The 20,259-nt window shown below is 32.7% G+C and overlaps 1 protein-coding gene across 3 annotated transcripts in view; it reads left to right on the top strand.

Annotated features, from left to right (window-relative positions):
- The window catches only part of LOC126815155 (zinc finger homeobox protein 4), a 60,210-nt gene that overhangs the window by 34,742 nt on the left and 5,209 nt on the right, over positions 1-20,259 (top strand). For 2 of the 3 annotated variants that reach the window (XM_056099455.1, XM_056099454.1), the window contains exons 3-5: positions 12,890-13,015; positions 14,446-14,769; positions 14,904-20,156. In XM_056099455.1, the coding sequence (XP_055955430.1) occupies positions 12,890-13,015; positions 14,446-14,769; positions 14,904-20,156 (5,703 nt within the window). Of the gene's footprint in view, positions 1-2,268; positions 2,578-12,889; positions 13,016-14,445; positions 14,770-14,903; positions 20,157-20,259 lie in introns of those variants that run through there. The other variant, XM_056099456.1, reaches the window with a different exon arrangement.

The following is a 20,259-nucleotide window of genomic DNA, read 5'->3' as shown; positions in this document are numbered from 1 at the left end:
GCGTAGTATAGGGCAGAACTAGAAGCCAAAAGTATTCTAATGATTTCTGATAATTACTTAAAGATACATTATGGGAGATTAGATAACAAGTTGGCAGTTCTCACTATAATAGTTTAAAACTAGATAATGTAAAGGCAATTTGCGGAAAATTTCAGTCAAATTGATCCACTATGAACCGAGAAATAGCGATCGAAAGTTCCGCATAGCCTCGGTCATCATTATTAAAGTCGGTACGACAAAAATCATAGTCTCGATTATCCACTTAATCATTAAATCGAGAAGGAAAGTTATGCAGCAAATCGGATCATAATCCAACAATTATCGCAGGCTAGCGTTGACATCGACAGTTGATTATGGTTTGGATACTTTAATCAATGTCTAATTAATAGTTTATTTAATATTTCATGCCTAGAGAAAGACCTATAATAGGCAGATTTAGCTCTTGCATAATGTATGTTTAAAGATACTTTCCCAGAAAAGTATTTATCAGGTGGTTATTTCCAATAAAGGTTGCACGCAAAGATTGTCAGATCTCCCAGCATTAGTGAGCACTTCAAGATCTTAAATAACAACAGTTTCTGAGATAAAAACCGTGGAAAAAGATGTAGGCAGTGTTTAATCTCAGAATTTAATTAGGCTTCAATATTTATGATAAATGAACAGCGATTAAAGACAACATCGTCTTGTATATGTAATGAATTCTCTTCCGACTTCACACATGTTCCTAGGTAGCGCATCAGCCAAGTCGCGGGACACAAACATTACCTCTTTTAATAGACTTTTTATAGCGAGATTTGGAGCAAAATTTGGATAGATTAATTAGTGTGAATATGTTTTTAGTCCAAATATATCATCAAATCACCCAGTTTGTACATGGGAAGGTATCTTTAATAGATTGTTATTCGTAATCAGATTTTAGTGTGTCGTAAATGTTTTCATTACTGACAAAAGATAAAGATATGCAACAACCCTTGTTGACTGCCCAGACAACTTAGCTGGTGTGGGCGTATGTTTCGTTGCCTGGCAACATCTGAAATATCAGATGTAAGACCAAGTCCAAAATTCTGCCCAGAGCAATCAATATTTGCTGAAATAAAAATAATAGAGACAATAATCTGTCCAATCTATAACACCATCAGTCGGTATCATAAACCAAACAGAGTATTCGTGCACTGATAGAGGAAGTCCACAAAGCTAAAATTTGTAATTTAAAATAATATTTAAGGGAAAGTAAATATTTTTTGCCAGTGGTCTGTATTTTTAATCAAAATATTCCATTCATTTGTCCTTTTCGAAAGATGTTGGACATTTCGATTATCTAAATAATTTCTTCTTCCCAGAAAAAATACCATCTTACTAGCTAAGATTGTCTTCTGACCTAAATAATTAAGTTTACAAATATTTCTGCATCTCTTGTAGCCGATATTTTATTGTATTAAAAAGGTAAAGATTACAGAAGTTAGTTGTTGAGTCTCCTTCAATATTTACACATATAAAAAATGTTTGCGAACATGAAAGATAAATTTTGGTAAATAAATGAAACTTTAAGATGTAAAATTAGTTGAATATAATGAATTCATTGAGATATGAGTAAACAGTTGCCTTTTATTAACAATGTAGAGAATTATGATTTGTGTTGATTCTAATGAAGTGGTTTGTCTTCAGAGATAAATATAAGAGATATTTGTTGATTTAGGCAGTGATGAACTTAGGTCAAATTTGTTAAACTTAAAGTCGTTTTAACCTGCAAAGACAATCAGCGTGTTTGATTATGATTGTGTGATCTACGAAATAGCCATAGCCCCTCCCACTGTCTAAATAGGATTATTTCAACTAGATACCTCTTAGAACAAAAACCTGGAGGCAAACACTAGCATTTGTTTGAAAGTAAAGATATGCGTTCCATCGCAAGAGTATCTGCATGTTTACATGAGAAAAAGGCCTTTGTGTCAAATTTCTTAAATCAATTCAGTCGAATGGTGAGGGCTTCATTATTAAGCAAGCTATCACTACTTTGAAAAAAAGGTCATCCTTTTTCTTTAGCCCAATGCCCGTTGCTACAGGCGACAGCGATTTGCTTTGTTTAACTTATACACTGATATGTTTCACCAAATGGTTTCACTGGGCTCATTTTTTTTACCTATTCATATTCTAATCCAGGCTACTTAGTAGATAGCACATTTATGAGTTTATTCGGGATGAATTGGCCATTTCATGAGTCATACTCTTTGATTTGCACACCTTTTTCAGGCCACAAGAGACAATTCACCTTTATGAATTTTTGTGAGAACAAATTACTTTACTTTCTTTAGCCGTCTGCAAGCAATAAATAGGAATATTTTGAGAGACTTATTGTGAAACAACAGCAAGCAGGGTAATTGAATTTACATTGCTAGGCCTGTGACCTCAACCATGTCTTAACAATGGGCTATTTGCGAGTGAACGACAGTTACTGTGTGTCTTTGAGGTGTGTCTCAATGAGCCTCTACTGTAAGAAAAATTAAAATAAGAAAGTCATATCAATGTGGTAATGAGCTATGCAAGGCCCGGTTGTCAGTAATGAGCCAGCTAATAGCGGTAAGATGTTATTGGATTTGTATTATGATTTGTGTGTTATTGTACAAGCTAGTGTGGGATTAATGGCATGGTAAGGACCAGTAGCTCACTGTGTTAGGTGAGGGTATTTAATCTAGATAAGTTTGTTAATATTCTTCAATCCAGGTCAAGACATGTTGATTGAATGGAAAGCTTCATGACGATTCATACATACATTCCTTCACAGTCAACCGACTGACTAGCCGCGATTTACATTATGTATAGCAACAGGTTAGCTCTGTGAGGTATTATCGTCTTGTCGGCAAGTCTAGCCACTCTTACACCTTCAACTATTGAAAGTACCTCTCTGACCTAGTTATTGATCCATGTGTAGGATATAGAAGATCGATGGCATGGAGTAATCTGCATGCACACACGTGACAATCAGGTCATGTCTAATACAGCGGCCATATTGAGATCCTGTTATATCTGACCTATAGAGTGTAGACATTACAATAACCTAGCTTGCCATATTTTTCTTTCTTTCTTCAACACAAACCATTGTTCTTGTCTATCATATAACCCAGTTGTTACATTTTTATTTAATACCAGTTCATATTTTTGTCTTTTGAAGATGTTTTTGTTAGTAACCTGTCTTCACATATTTAACTGTTACAGTAGCTGAACTATGATGAGGTGAATTGTTTACGAGAACTTTATGACTGATAGGCAGCCATATTAGTTTTATGAATTACCCACTTGAACGGTTTTGTCTTGGATGTTGTTTTACTTATGTTACTTATATATACATATTTGATCTTTGTTGTGAAATATATTTATTTTATTAGTGATATCTTTCTTTCATGCATTCATGGAATTATGTTAGCTGTTGTCACTACTCCAATATAAGAGGTTGAATAATGTTTTGTTAATCAGCTTGTAGTCTCAGAAATTAAAAGAGAAAAAATGACTAATTTTCCTATCATGTCTGTAGCTTTTGTGTGAAAAAGTTCTCTTATGAATATTTTATCAGTCTTAAAGTCATTAATTTCGTGTAAGGGGTCATCTTTATCTTATTATTATTCATGGTTTTAGCTGACTTTGGTTTGATGATCTACTTAAATGTTGAAATGATGACAGTTGTGGGCTGCCAGATTGTAAGCTCATTTTTTAAAGTTGTTTTCTTGTATTAAAATTAGCAAGTGCTTGTCAATTATCTAGAATTTTCTTTTGGTATTGTGATATCGTTTCCATTAAAAATCTCATGTTTTAATCATCTATGATTTAAATTTAATTTGATTTGTTTGAAATTAAGAATGTTTCATCATACATGTAGAGTTTTTATTGCTGAAAAATAGAAACTCATTATCAGGTAGATTTCTTAATACACTTTAACAAATTGGGTGGTTTTTCTTTTTTTAAATAATGTTTTCAACCAGCCTATTGTTGAGATTTAAAACAGAGTTCTAACTTTGAAAGCAGTTCTGTTATCAATAATATGCTACAGGCAAAAGTTTTATTCTATACTTCCTGTGAACTTTATGCAAAGTATATGTGTCTTTTGAAGAGGTTTAGGGGAGGAGCATTTAATCAGTCAAATACAGTAAACAGTCCATAATATTATGCAGAATTTCAAATAGTTTCTATATTTAGGACACCTTTATTTCCAAATTTGAAAACATGTAGTGTGTTAGATTCAAGTAATACATCGTTGATGTATAAATTTGTAGGTCAGAATGCTGTGAGATTAAAGTGTTGAAAACTAAAGTAGCACAATATTATCACCATGGATAACTTCATTCATTTTATCTATGCGTACCATGAAGCAAAATAAAGTATCCCCTGGTGCATAAACTTTCTAGAACATCTAATACCACTTCCAGTTTGAGCACTTAATATCAATAACAAATTTTTTTGTACCGGTACTAGCATTTGATACAAATCAAGTTCAATTTTTTTAATAGCAACCCGGACATAAAATATCATGTGTCATTTTATATGATGATGCATACCATAATTAATTCTGAGAGTGATATATTAAGGTCCCAACTAGAAATGAGCTGTTGTTGAGATAGATGATATTTACAGGTATTCTAATTAAAATGTCATTTCATTCACCTAATAGGATCTGGTTGTTGAAAATATAATAGATGTTGTCATTATCTCTTACATTGTATATATTTACATAAATACCAGACAACTTCCTTGGAGAAATTGTTAATCAATTGATGTGCAAATGGTGCTATGAAGCGGGGAGCAGACCTGTTGTGTTTTAAAGGTTTACTTATAGATTATAGAAGGTTTTAATAGCTAACTGAATCTATAATGTCATTATTTATTCAACAGTATTACAATAATATCCAGTCTTAGTTCTAAATCCAATTTATAACCTCAAACTGTCTGGAGAGGTTGACAGAAAATCCATTTTTATAGTCCTGACTTGGAATAATTATACACCTGTTCTCTATAGCCTGCTGCTTTTTGATTGCTCATAAAATTTTGAAGATGAATTCATTGGAAAAGATTGTCTTAACTTTTCATTTATTTGAACTTTGATCCTTAACAATTTACTTTTATTTGACCCCTAGTGTGCCCATTGCCATTGACCTTGGTCACTTGTCAAACAAGTTTTCATCAGCTTTTTGTCATCTATACAAACAACCATAGTTTAAGACATTGTTTCTGATTGGCTAGAAATTCTTTAAAAAGTAATTTAGTTTAAGGAGTGGTTGATAAACAATAATCCAGTCATATCTTTCAAATTAAGAGTATAGACAATGCACAATTTCCTGGAATGATATTGTGTATTTTATAATAATAATACAAGCTTTATCTTTTAAGATTAAGTAATGACACGTCTTTTCAAGTTGTGGATGTTTCCCACAATGCTAGACAGTCTCAGCTTGAAATTGTAGATATTATAATTATCATTTCATATATGCATAAAGTGGATTATGGGCAGCTTATCTATGATATCTTACCTTTCCAAAGTCAACATGATTAAAACTGTTGTCTAATATAAATTAGGACAGGTTGATAAGAAAATACTTCAAAAGTATTGATTTAGACATGAAGTGGGTAGAAATTTGGTGGTTAATCAAGATATGAAATCAGCCAGAGTATTAAGTATGGTGCTCAACTCAGAATGCTAGAGCCAAAACAGGACAATAGCAGAAGCGACAAAGGCATTATTTTATATTGATTGTTTGTGGATCACAAATTTTGTCGGAGGTAAACAAAGTCCTCAATCTCCTGAGATAGAAACAGCTCTGGTTCTCTTCCAAGATGAATTATTTAAGACAACGAAGAAATGTTCATGCAAATCATCTGTGTATTAGCCTCTAAAAAAAGATAATTTGTTTTGTTTAAAAGATGAAATAACAATGTTCTTTAAGACTTGCTTACATATTTTTGCATAAATGACAGGTTTGATTGTCATAGTGACTCTTTTTCCATCATTCTTCGTCAAAATATGTCAATTTCATATTCATTTTAATCAGGTCAAAATATGACTGGATTATTTAGTTATTCTTTTTATATTTTTAGTAGACAATTTTGTTTGATAATCAGACAACTATGATTTATGTAGTAAAATCTTGAGTTCTTGCTGAACAAAATTATTTTGGAAAGAATGTTTACTTTAATTTACCACATATATTGTGTTTTTTTTATATACTGAATATACAGCTAATCCATTTAGTATATATAATACAAAGTTAGATCTTATTATTGACTCTAAAAGTGAGAGCTTTTGTGATGTTTTTGCTCTAAGAATAGAATTGTGTGAGATTTGGGCTCCCAAATTAATAATGGCTAACATGTATTCATATGTTTAACACATGTTGGGCACTTGAAGGAAAAACAATACAATTTAAGATTGGGTGAAACCAGCCTGCAGAAATAAGTAAATATGACATTACTTTGATATCTTGGAAAAGCTATGACCCTTATTGTTTAGTTTATTTGAACTTATTCATGTGGAAATATGTTAGCTTTCAATTTTGAGTTTACCTAAACTGGAAATAGGCTAGCCATTTTAGTGTTTGGCCTGAGATAGAATTATTTTACTCCACAGGAAAGGATTGGATTTATTCCAGTCAATAAATAAATATTAAATCTTCTTAAAGTTTAGCTTTGGCAGGTGATGTTCACAAAACCAAATTAAGAAGATAAGAAAAGATGGGTTTAAATACACATTTAAAACAAAAGGTAGTTAACTGTGTGAAAACAAATTCACATCTAGATTATTTGACATTTGAGCTAGAAAAATATTTTTATTTAAATGTGAGAAGAAGAAATGAGCTCCACCCGAGGCTTTGAGTGAAGTTTTCTGATAGGAATCTAATTAATTTCTGCTAGATGTTTTCCATTTTTAATCCTATTCTTTCTATTGTTTGGACTGAGACTATAGGGATCTCTTGATATTTCTTCCAATGTTTACCTTTAATTGTGGCAGGTTTTATTCAAATTTCACGGTTCTTTTATCATAAGGTGCGACAAGTTTCCTTTTGATCAGCTAAAATTCTTCTGAGTTTTGTTTGTTCATGGTGGACTAATCTTTTTACTTGATGATTGCTTACAATTTGTATTTGGCACATATTTAATCAAGATTCAAAATTCTCATCCTAAAATTAGTTGATATTGATGTTTCCTGAATAACGGTAGGTCTTATTAAACCTTGGTGTTTCAGAGGTTTCTTTACAGTACAAATCAAACATTTAGATGTCAATTACAATGTCTTCAGAGTATTTAGCAAAAGTATGGCCATTTGTTCAGTATTTTTAACTAACTTTTGTTAAGTAACTTGAATATTAATTACCAAGCAAGACTAAATTAAATAAGTATAGTGATGGTGAAAGAAAACCAATGAAGTCTTGCAAAAACATTCACAACAATAAGATCTGATCGAGTATGGATAGTTTCAGATGTTCTAAGGATATATTTTTCCCTTTAAATCCTTTTAAAATATTATTCTTAAGCCCTTTTTTTTATCTTTTATTATATAAATATCTCTTCTCAACTGCGATAAAAGTATTTAAGGACATAATTTTCACATAATGTATGTATCTTGCCTATGTAATGAATTGACTGAATATTATTAATACCATTGAATAGCATTTCATTTACTTGTCAAAGCTTTGCTATAATAGCTATTTTGAAAATTACATTATATAGATTCATAAGATTACAGAATGAATTGAGTTCTCATTTTCTAACTTATGACGTATTAAAGTGCAGTATATATTCAGCATAATTTCTATTTTTTTGCCAGTTTTATGAGTGTAATATTAAATATACATAATTAAAGCCAGTTTTATGAGTGTAATATTAAATATACATAATTAAAGCGATCACAATCTTTTAATGGAAACAAAGGACCAATAGCTTTTTTAAGCATATTAATCCAAAATTCATTCAAACTGATTATTTAACTTTTAATTTAGAAAACAACAAAGACAAAATATTAATGATAGATAATCTCTAGACTTGAATGCAATCAGATTAAAAAGAAGCCCAACTCTTATAGATGGATCTGGCTTGCTTATATCTGCAGAGGATTCTGAATGTTAGGAAATTTTCAGTTCATTATATTTTTGGACTTATTTTCCTTTTAGACTTCCACTTGTAAGGGATTTCAAATGCCTGCATGTGATGATCAGTACAAGTATCATTTTTTGACAAAACATTGATGTTTTGTTACTATATTATTCATGTCTTTATATTTTATTAATTGTGTCTCGAGAATCCATAGATTTAATTATCTCTTTGGTGCAAATTGTTTAGGGACATTTACTCCGATTTAACTAATTTAGTAAAAGAAATCCAAAGTTGTGTTTATTCTGACAGAAATCATAGATTGTGAGAGTACATGCAGTCCATGTCTAACGATACATTCCCTACATTGAGAGGGACACGGGGGGGTAGAGTCTAAAGCTTTGCTTTCAGATCTCCATTCCGTTAGAAGTGTGATTGTAAATAACCCCTCTAAGTTATCCTTCTCCCACCTCGCCCTGCCCCAATGCCAAACTCTTTGACATTAAAAAACATTTTTTTATTACTCTTGTTTTAATAGTTGGATTTCTTTGTTTTACAAGACCTAAACCAAGATTATTTTTTTCAAGTATAGACCACTCCTTTAATCAAGTTTTAGAACAAAGAGAAATATTGATTTTCTTTAATCTACGATGCTAAAAATGTGTTAATGTAATTGCAGTCATTAATATATTTATGATAGAATATGATTGAGTTACCAACATTTGTAAATTTATGTCTAGTACATTTTCTACATGACATAGTGATGAAATTTATAACATAGACAACAAAAGTATGATCAACGCCAGGTTTAATTATTGGTAATATATTCATCATTTTAGAAAATTCTACAGTAGACCCTTATGGGTATGGACAATGTTTCACATACATGTACTTTAATAATATAGCAGACACAAATACATAGATTAATTGTGTTGATGATTAATAATTGTAATTATTGATAGAAAGGAAGATAGTCTATATGAATAAATAGTAATGAGGTAGAACATATTAATCTACCTAATTGGTAAACAGACTGATTATATAGATAGTAGAATAAATACAGCTGTTACAGTACAGTATACAACAGATCTACTGCTGTCTGGTTAAAACAAAGCTAATTATAATATACACTTAAACAAACATTAACTACCAATAATTCTACGCCTACTCGTTTATTTAACATATTCAATACAGATTACTCTTACCAACAAGGTCAGTGTATTTTCTATTTGGTGTTTTCAAGATTATTTGTGTATATTACCTTCCATTGGGAAAGAACTGGAGTGAAAATGTATCTGCATGAGGTATATCAATGTATCCCAATGTACATCTGGCTTTATTTTTCTTGCGAGCATCCATTTTCTATATTTATTAATGAGCTGTGTTTAATGCTGTTTGTTTTCAACAGAAAAATTATTCGGAATTTGTCAAATCTTGTAAAGGGAGATTACCATAGTGAGTCACATTAAATATGTGCTGCAGGTAATTATGTAATATTTGATGACTGAACCATCTAAGATATGAATAATTATCTGCCATCGTTAATGTCCTCACCCCATATTTTTAATCTCATTTTGAAGATGTTCTTCATTATATGACTTTACCTAAAGCCTTAAAGGGTTCATTTTAAACTTATTAAGATGTAGAGAAAAAATTGTCATGTATAATTATCTTCGGCTTTTGATGGATTTAATGACGAAAAAAACTTGGATAAGCCATTATATCTAAATCTTCCATTAACTTTTCTTGCCATATAGAAAATTATCCTATTTTGACGTTTATATACAGCATTCCATTAATCATGGAGACAAAAAACGGAAATATTGCTATTCCAATGGTATAAAGATATTTGAAAACCCATATGATTTCAAACCATAATAATGATATCAACGCAAGAAAAACAAAATTGAAGTAGTTTGAGTAGGCAGATTCTCAAGATCCATTAAAAACGTCATCACAAAATCGGACTAAAAGAAAAAATAACTTGGCGTGGAAGGCAGTCATTTGTGATATTGAAAGAAGCTTAAGTCTGTCTAATGAAAGATCTTACAGCTAGGGTTGTTGTAGTCTAATGAATCAATGTAATTTTATAGATCTGTTTAGAACCCGTTGCATTCCGCCACCTCGAGCTTCTGCGCTCAGCCTCTCATAATTGCAGTAATTAAAGTTTGGAGAAACACAGCATTACAGCACTAGCTCACAGGGATCTATTATTTTTCCTATCAAACTGAGTAGACCATCAAATTAATCTGCCAGCCATTTTTCACCAATCAATATCCTCAACACTAATTATATCTGTGCCACCTAGCTCCCAAGGAAATGAATTTTGCGTCTGTGAAATGAAAATTTTTGCATGGTACAAGAAACGCAACAAATTATCTTGTTGATTGGCTGGATTTGCCCATTTGCCTACTGCTGTATCACAATTTGTTACCACATTCTACAAGCCATTGGGCTGGAAAACTAATATGAAGACACATTTGACAGTTCTTGCCAATTTGCCTGTAACAGGTCGAAATTTTCCCAAATAATGATCAGAAGTCTGACCTATATACCCTTAGAGCATATGATATCCCAATCATAACGGAACACTATTGATTTTTGTTGCCTCATCTGTTCTTTTTCATTTTATCGATCGCTTAAACCAGATGATACGCCATGAAGCAGAATTACCATTCCCTGTTAATAAATGACTATCTGACAAGAGGCGAGATCTTCTGGCCTTTTTATTTAAATACAAATTAAAACATAAACTGGTGGGTTTTTTTTCTAAAAGCAATAGGATAAATCATTGAGCAGAGTTGAAATTTGGAGTCATTGTTTACATGTTAAGGAGCAAGGGTGTCTTGCTTTAGTTAACTGTTTGTGAAGTATAGAGTTACTGATATGAATAAGACAAGTGAAGTGTAAGTTTGATAGGATGTTAACAGAAGCTTAGTTTCTACAGACAGGGGACACAAGGTCCCGCTATTACAAAAATAAATCTTAATCTCTCATCTCTTCTTTTTACTACTTATTACTATATTTTTTTAAAAGAGGATAGCATCATTTTCACCAAAGTTTATGAATTAATTTGTATGTAAATGTAATGTTTTCTGATAGTTACAATAAACATGTATTAAAAAATGTTGAAGAGTAAAATGAAGGTTTTAATTTTTAATCTTTTTTTTTTTGTTTCCATACATCTTAGTGTTAAAATGTAGTTTGTTTTTATCATCTCAGTGGGAAAGATTAGCAAAATGCCCAAATATATAATTTGAAATGATTAAGTAATACGATATTTGTACAGAATAGGTTGCTTATATTTGGTATATTATTTCATGTTAAGATGTTCTGTAATATTGTGATAAGAATGGTTTATTGACTCAACCTGATTACAAATATTTCAAAGTTATAGATAAAAAAAATTCAGCATTCTCATGGCTTTGTGTTATCTAGAATCCATTTAGATCGGGAAAAAAAAATCCTCAACTTTGTTAAGCTTTAAACTGACGTGAAATGCTACCGTTATCTGTGTCTTAAAAGGATTTGTAAATTCTAGAATCAGAAACTTGTAAGCGTATTACAGTATTAAAAACTTAAGGTATCTATTTGGAATTAGGAAGAAATAAGTCAAAATAAGAATACATTTTTAACATGTTGGGTTAAAAACAAAAAAAACTGTATAAAGATATACATAAATAAGTATAGACCAGTTGCATTATATATTGTTGTATTAAATTGCATTAAACATGGACTGGTAAAAAGTTATGAATGTCTATTAGAGTAACACAGCAAGGTCATTGAAATGATATACTAATACCCTTTAACATAATTGACAGCTGAATTCATTATTTTAGCTCAGTCATGTTTTTCATTTGGTAGATCATGCGAAAACATACATGTAACTAAGAAATCAGCTAATTTACAGTTTTGTAAAATCATTTGAAAAGAAATATCAATTCACTTTGGTTTGTTTTGTCACCAGTTCAAATCACATAAAATCTAACAATAGTTTTGATGTTCTACTCTTGTAATATTTTCTATTATTTTTAACACGAATCTACTATAATTTTTTAAAATGGTATTATGTTGTAATGAATCAGACCGACTATCCTTTATATTAAAGGTAGAGCTGTGAACTAGTGTACCATTAAGATAATGAATTCAACAGAAAAACTAATGAAATAACTCTATTTCTATCAGAAAATTAATCAACAGCCGCCTGAGAAAATATATTTAGCCTAAAAATGACTAATACTTGGCAAAAATAATTATCACAATGTTTTGGTTGAAGATAAATATTTTGTCAGTTAGCAGTTATAGGGCAGTTTTTATCTTCTAATACCTAATTTATCATCAGAGGCCTCCATCAAAGTTTTTTTCCATCTGCTCTTTTTACACAAGTTTGAAATGAAATGATCATTAAATATTACACCATAAGGATAATCAACAAGAAGAAAAACTGGAATGTAATATTTATTTATCAAGATGATAAACCGCTGGAGAATTCCATTAGAACACCATAGTTTATTTTGATAATTAAGGCAAAACTTCTGTTTTAGTAAACTTAGATTACAAAGATTAACTAACATTCTTCATAAATTTTCCACTAGAAGAACTTTCTTTTAAGATTGTGTTTCAAATGAGCAAAAAATAACTTTATAATTAAAATGTTATCACTATAGAGTAAACTTATTCTGTCTGTGCAACATGAAGCAATATTTAATGAAAAAATATTTATTCCAAATCTTGTGGTGTATTTCCCACTTTTTTGTGTTCTGGTACAAGTGCAATTAATATGTTTCTCAAGTTGGTTTTAATTTGCTCTCTTTTCCAGAAGGAGATCTACCAGAAAACATCAAACTGGGTGAGACAGAAGCAACAGAGGTCAAAGTTGAAGGTTCTTCAACAATACAGAGTTCGCCAAATAGTTCAGCATCAGCAACAATCAGTAAAAGTACAGGTATGCTGCATATTCTAAGTTTTAACTAAAAAAAAGGTTATGAAAAAGGAAGAAAATACACACACAACAAATTATAACTCTATTCATTAATGAAATAAGTTATAAAATCAGATGTAAGATATCACAATGTTTTTAACTTTCCAGGCATGAAGATTCTAATAATGTAGACCACCCTGTTTACACATTGCATATTATATCAATACCAAACTTCTTTTATACATAATCCCATGTTGGGTAACTGGATCGGTTCAGTTTACTCCCATACATAAAATATCTTCTCAATATAATTTAATATAATGTAAGCATTCTTTTATTATGACTCCTCTCCAGCAATGTAATTAAAATACAATAATTTATAAACCAAAACCCCCAACCTAGATGAGAAATAAGAAAGAAATTTATCAGTATTATTATCTTATGAAACCTTAAACTTTATCAGAATTAAACATCCTGTTTTATCTTCAATAAGATGTTTTTATAGTATTAAAAACTATTCTCAAAATAAATATTAAGAAGGGATATTTCTTCATAATACATATATAATTTTTTACAAGAATAAAATTAGCAAAACTGGACTATTTGTTTTTCAGTCTCTATAGAATGGAAGTTTTTTGTTAAGATTTGTTGGTGTTCGGTTAAATGAAAAGTTGATTAATTTCCACTTTTCCCATGAACTGAGGCAGTATTACTGGTAGTTATAATATATACCAACACAAAGGCAAATCATTATTATACAACCTGTGAAAGTAAATAAGATATTAATTATCAATAGATTTTAATGGTGAATAGCATAGAGCCTCGCACATTATACTGTTTATATACCAATATATTAATAAGATACATAAAAATAATCTAAGCGACACTAGCAAACCTGACAATGTGTTTTAACAAGATTCATTTTCCGTGTAACAAAGAAAATCTCACTATCTATGCAACGCCAACCATTTTTTCTAAATGGCTAATAACCTAGCATTGTCTACTCCCTTTACATAAATAAAAGAAATGCCCGTCCTTTATCTCATTGACTACTGTCAGCATGTTTCTATATTGTTTAGCCCTTCATCTATGGAAACAAAGTTTTATAGAGGAGATATTATTTATTATTCAATTCATTAATAAATAGTATTAATGTAAATTACCAGAATAATCTTGTCTATTTTGCTTTGTGCTGAGTTACAAGAGATTAGGAAATTTCTATTTTTGATGTGCACTGACCTGTTTATAATCTCTTTTATACAAAAGGTTTGATGATTTATAAAGGATATTTCATTTGGGCTGTATGTGAGAAAATGCTGGGTGATTGTTCTACTTAAATAAGTTACGTGTAACCTGCTATTAAAGGATATCCCATTTCAATGTCCCATTTGGTTTCAAGTTTAAATAGTTAATTGATTTTACTCATTCTTGACATTACATATTTATCTTTACAGATGGGCAAGATGTAAAACCTGTTAATGAGATCAGACTTGAAAACACTGCGACCAAAAACTCAATAAAAGTAAAATGGTATCATTGTCCATTGTGCCAGGAAGAGTTTCCACAGATTTCTCAAATCAAATCCCATCTTCTGAATGCACATAATGTTAAACCCGAGGGCCTGGAGCGAATCCTTCTCATCGCTGAACAGTCTGATAGCGTGAGATCCAGCAGTCCAGCAGAAGAATTGGGTTCTGGGATGCCAAATGTTGATAAACAGGTGGATGTTAACTGGGATTTACTTGAAGCTGATCATGCTAAATTTATCAGAGATGAAGGTAATTCTACTTTAATAAGATAGTGACACATAATATACATTTAATATTGCAAAAAATGTTTTTCCAGTTTTTAATGTGATCTGAAAGTATGTTAATTCCATGTGTTGTAACTAATATGCATTGTTTTCTTTCAGCTGTAGATAGTTCAATGGTGTCAGAGAAGAATGAAGAGAGACAGTATCGCTGTCAAACTTGTTCTAAATCTTTTGGTAATATCGATCAGTTGTATGCTCACCAAAATGAACTGGGCCATCTAGAACTAAAGCAGACACCAAGAGGTCCCGGCTACCTGTGTTGGAAGAAAGGATGTAATCAGTATTTTAAAACAGCTCAAGCATTACAAGTTCACTTTCGAGAGATCCATGCCAGGCGCAACAACCTGTCAGATGCCAAATTTTCATGTTCTCAATGTTCTGTGGTATTCCCAACAGAAGACAAGCTTAACATTCATTCGCAGTATCATTTAGTTCAATCAGTTTCATCTTGTCCCATCTGTTCTGCCTCCATGAAAGGTGTTCAACAAATATTCGAACATTTAGAATCAACTCACAGTGATATTGGGAAAACAGAACTGGAAAAACATTTAAGTGAGCTAAATACAAAAGCTTATGCTTTGTATACAAATCCAGGCTTCGAAAAATATATTGTTAAAAATAGTGCTAGTGGTGCCAACCTAATATCTGATATAAGTGGAAATGGAATGTCAGTGACTGAAACTGTGAACATGCGAGATGATGAAGATATGTCGGATGATAATTCTTGTTATGACGATGAGGGTGATATGTTAAATAATAGTGCTATTTCAGATGAAAATGTGAACTTTTCGGGTGTAGATGGTGATAAAACTGATGGTGATGTGACATATAGAGAACAACAGTTTATGGAAGATTATATGAACAGTCAAGCTATAGCTGAAGGAAGTTATGAAGATCATAATAGGAAATTTAAATGTCACAGATGTAAAGTAGCTTTTACTAAACAAACTTACTTAACCAGTCATAATAAAACCTTACAACATCGACGAGGAGAGAAACTCGGCTATCCAGTAGATAGATACTTAGATCCCAACAGACCGTTTAAATGTGATGTCTGCAAAGAATCCTTTACACAAAAGAGTATTCTGTTGGTTCATTACAATTCAGTCTCTCATCTGCATAAATCGAAACAAGCTGCTCATCAAGGCTCCTTGTCTTCTTCATTACCAACTTCCCAACCATCAACTACCACAACAAGATCAGCATCATCTCCTCCTTCCACGTCTTCTTCTCCATCTACAGCCACAACATCACCTGATTCAGGACGTAAGCCCTATAGATGTAATATATGTAGGGTCGCATATAACCAGGGAGCTACCTTAGATATTCATATTAGATCAGTTGCCCATCAAACCAGAGCATCTAAGATCCATGAATTGGCCATGACAGGACGCGTAGACATTACATTGCCATTAATAGAAAATCCAGATTTAGGAAAGGTCTCAACACAACAAGCCCAAGCACTAACAGATATGATACACCAAACTCAGGCTCAGATTTCGGTTAGTAATGTCCCTCAAGGGTCTCTTATCTTCCCAGGTATGTCAGGACTTCCAGCGATGCCAGGTTTATCAGGCATTCTACCAACGTCTTCAACGTCATCCCCATCCCCTGGTTTACTTAGTACAGGCCAACCCCTGTCTTCTTCAAACAGCATTATTAAATCAGACACAACCACAGTTCAAAGTAAGACACAGTCTTCATCATCAACCTTCCATAACTCTTCTATCAGCCATGACAGCCCCATGCTCCCTATTTCAACAATTAAACAAGAACATGATGAAGATGTAATTGACAGACCACTGAAGAAGGAAATTATTTCAAAAGAAGAAGAAAGAATGGATACTTCAACACTTGATAGTTTAAAGGATAAAGAAAACAACAACAGTAATCTTACATGCCAAAAATGTAACTCAACATTTACCAACCAAGAATCTTTGATACAACATCAGAAGATATACTGCTATCTGAGTACTGGAGCTGCTTTAGCCAGACCAAGGAATGTTTATGGTCGCTTTAAACCACAAGTTCAGAAAAATCTCTTGGAAAATATTGGATTTGAATGTGTAATGCAGTTTAATGAGTATACACAGGCATGCCCAGCTAAGAAAGAAAAAGATGAAGAAAAAATGGAAGGCAGAAATGAGGAAGTCAAAGAATTGGAGATTGAGGAGAAAATTGAAGTGATGCCAGAACAATCAGCTAGAGTGAAAAAAGAAAGACCAGATATGCCTGAAATAAACAGAAGTCATTGTTCTGAATGTAACAAGGAATTCTCAAGTGTATGGGTTTTAAAAGCACACCAAGAAGAAGTACACAAAGAAATAGTACCAATTGGTGCTGTAGAAACTTTTGGTGCTAAATTTAAAACTGACTTTGAAATGAAACAACCAAAAGAACCTGAAGCTCCACTTACCCCACACTCTTCTTCAACCACAGATAAACCCACTCAACAAGAAATGCCTCCGCCACCTCCCCCATCACAAATACCAAATCATTTTGATATTTCCCAATTGATGCCTATGTTTGGAATGATGCCAATGCCACTAGGAATGATGCCTATGGGAATGCCTTCTCCCATGATGCCAATGATGTTGCCAGGCATGGATATGTCTAATTTTATGTCCCCCATGCCTCCAATGATGGATTCTAGCTTTACCTCTGCTCAACAACAGATGCAACAAGCAGCAGCTGCAAACCAAAAGCGAGTGCGAACCAGAATCAGTGATGATCAGCTAAAGATCTTGCGTGCCCACTTTGATATCACTAATTCACCTAGTGATGATCAAATAAAGCAGATGTCAGATCTGTCGGGTTTACCGCAAAAAGTGATCAAACATTGGTTCAGGAATACTTTATTTAAAGAGAGACAAAGAAATAAAGATTCTCCATATAACTTTAACAATCCTCCTTCCACATCTATTGATATTGATGAATATGAAAAGACAGGTAAACTTACTGATATAAAACAGGAACCCAGTGATGATGAGGATCGAGACAGTCATGATATAGATATGGATTCAGAGAAAGACCGATATGAACTATGTTTTAAACCAGAACCACCAAGATTAACTATAGTTGAAGATAGAAAAGAATATGACTGTCGTTCAAATGCTTCCACCCCCTCTACTACGTCTTCCATACCATCTACACCAAACACCTCAATACCAAATACACCAACTCCTTCTTACGGCGCTATGTATGATGAACAATCACACAACTCATTTGATCACTCAATTCAGTCTGCCTCAGCTTTTAGAAGAGCTAACAGGACACGGTTCACAGATTATCAAATTAAAATGCTTCAGGAATATTTTGAGCAGAATGCTTACCCCAAAGATGATGAATTAGAACATTTGTCCAAGATGCTGGGCCTTAGTCCAAGAGTAATTGTAGTTTGGTTTCAAAATGCTCGTCAAAAAGCCAGAAAAATCTATGAAAACCAACCTGCAACAGAAGCCAAAGAACCAATCTCACCTTTTCAGAGAACTCCTGGTTTGAACTATCAATGTAAGAAATGTAGTGCAGTTTTCCAGAGATATTATGAACTAATCAAACATCAGAAAAGAATGTGTAATCCTGAGTCAAAAAATAAAAATAATATGAGTGGAGCCACTTCCTCTCATTCCACGGCAGCTAATAGTTCAAGTGCTGATGATGGATTTAATGATGAAGATGATAGTGATTCCTGCATGTCTCCTAATGATGATACCAATCTTAGTTCTGCTGCTGATGACTCATCTAGTGTTGCACAATCATCAACTTTCCAGTGTGATAAGTGTGATGCTTCATTTAATAGACTTACCCTTTGGCAGGAACACCAGGCTATTCATAGTATTAATCCTGCTCTATTCCCAGGCTTCTCATCAAATAGTGCTTTTGATGTCCTTCAATCTCTTGCCCAGCATGAAGGAAATAGTGGCATGAAAAGAAAGTTTGAAAGTGATGATGATCTAGATCAGCCAAGAGATAAAAGATTACGAACCACAATTCTTCCAGAACAGCTTGATTATCTCTACCAGAAATACCAACTAGACTGTAATCCAAGTAGAAAACAGCTGGAAAACATATCAAGAGAGGTTGGTCTCAAGAAACGAGTAGTTCAGGTTTGGTTTCAGAATACACGAGCAAGAGAAAGAAAAGGACAATACAGAGCCCATCAACAAATCATTCATAAAAGATGTCCCTTTTGCCGGGCTCTTTTCCGGGCCAAGTCTGCGCTTGAATCTCATTTGGCAACCAAACATCCAGAAGAAATGGCAAAAAGGGAATTTAACATTGATACTATTCCAGATGCTTCTCTTGATGGAAGTCCACCAACTCCTCAACCACATTCTGGACCAATGTCTTCAAATCCAAATTCTGTCCATGATCTGAATAAACTAATCTCACCTGGAATGTCAAATTACCTTCCATTCATGCATCAGTCAAATATCAGTTTCCCGTCTGGAGCTGATTCTGTACAGATGTCCATGCAACAGTTGTATGAAGATTCCTTTAAAAAATACATAAGTGATTTGAGCAGCACCCCGAAAAATGCTCATTCTACATCAGATGGAGGTAAAACAAGTGCGAAGAGATCAGAAACTGAGAGCAAGGCACCATCTACTTCTATAGAAGATGACACTCCACTAGATCTCAGTAAGCCAATCAAAGTTGTTACAGATAATCATGACAAAACGTCAGATGGGCCTTCCACAGATATGAGTGAATTTAGCATGGAAGATCATTACCATAATAGACGAATAAGTTTAGATGATTCTATTTCTGATACTATGTCAGAGGCAGCAAATGATGAGTTGAACATCTATACTAGCAACCCATCATCACCCAACACACATAATCATATCAATAAACGCTACCGCACACAGATGACTAGCATGCAGGTACGAGTGATGAAAACTTTGTTTACAGATTATAAAACACCTACCATGGCAGAATGTGAATTACTTGGTCGAGAGATTGGTCTTCCAAAACGAGTAATTCAGGTGTGGTTCCAAAATGCTAGAGCTAAAGAAAAGAAGTCAAAGCTTGCATATTCTAAAAGTTATAACAGTGATGTTGATGTCCATAAAACACCAGAAGAATGTAAATTGTGCAAATTCAAATATTCTCACAAATTTACTGTACAGGACCATATCTTCACGAAAAAACATATTGATAATGTGCGCAAATATATTGCATCACAAAATGATGCTGAGCGGGAGATGTCTGATCCTTCTGGTGTATCAACATTGCTAAGACAACAGAGGGATATGGATAGAATGAGAAAAGTTTGGGATGAAACACAAACACCACCTTCACATCTAGCTCAACTTCAAGCCATGGGACTTAATGCTATGGGACTGTCAGGTTAGTTGCATTAAATTTTTCACAATTTATATGTAATGAATATTAGATAAAGACTTTATCATCAATGACTGCTCAGTACTACATATATGTTGCAATGTTTTTA

Source organism: Patella vulgata, chromosome 3 (assembly GCF_932274485.2).
Source record: "Patella vulgata chromosome 3, xgPatVulg1.2, whole genome shotgun sequence".
Taxonomy (NCBI): domain Eukaryota; kingdom Metazoa; phylum Mollusca; class Gastropoda; family Patellidae; genus Patella; species Patella vulgata.
Note: the sequence above shows the minus strand (reverse complement) of the source record. Positions and strands in the feature narration are given on the sequence as shown.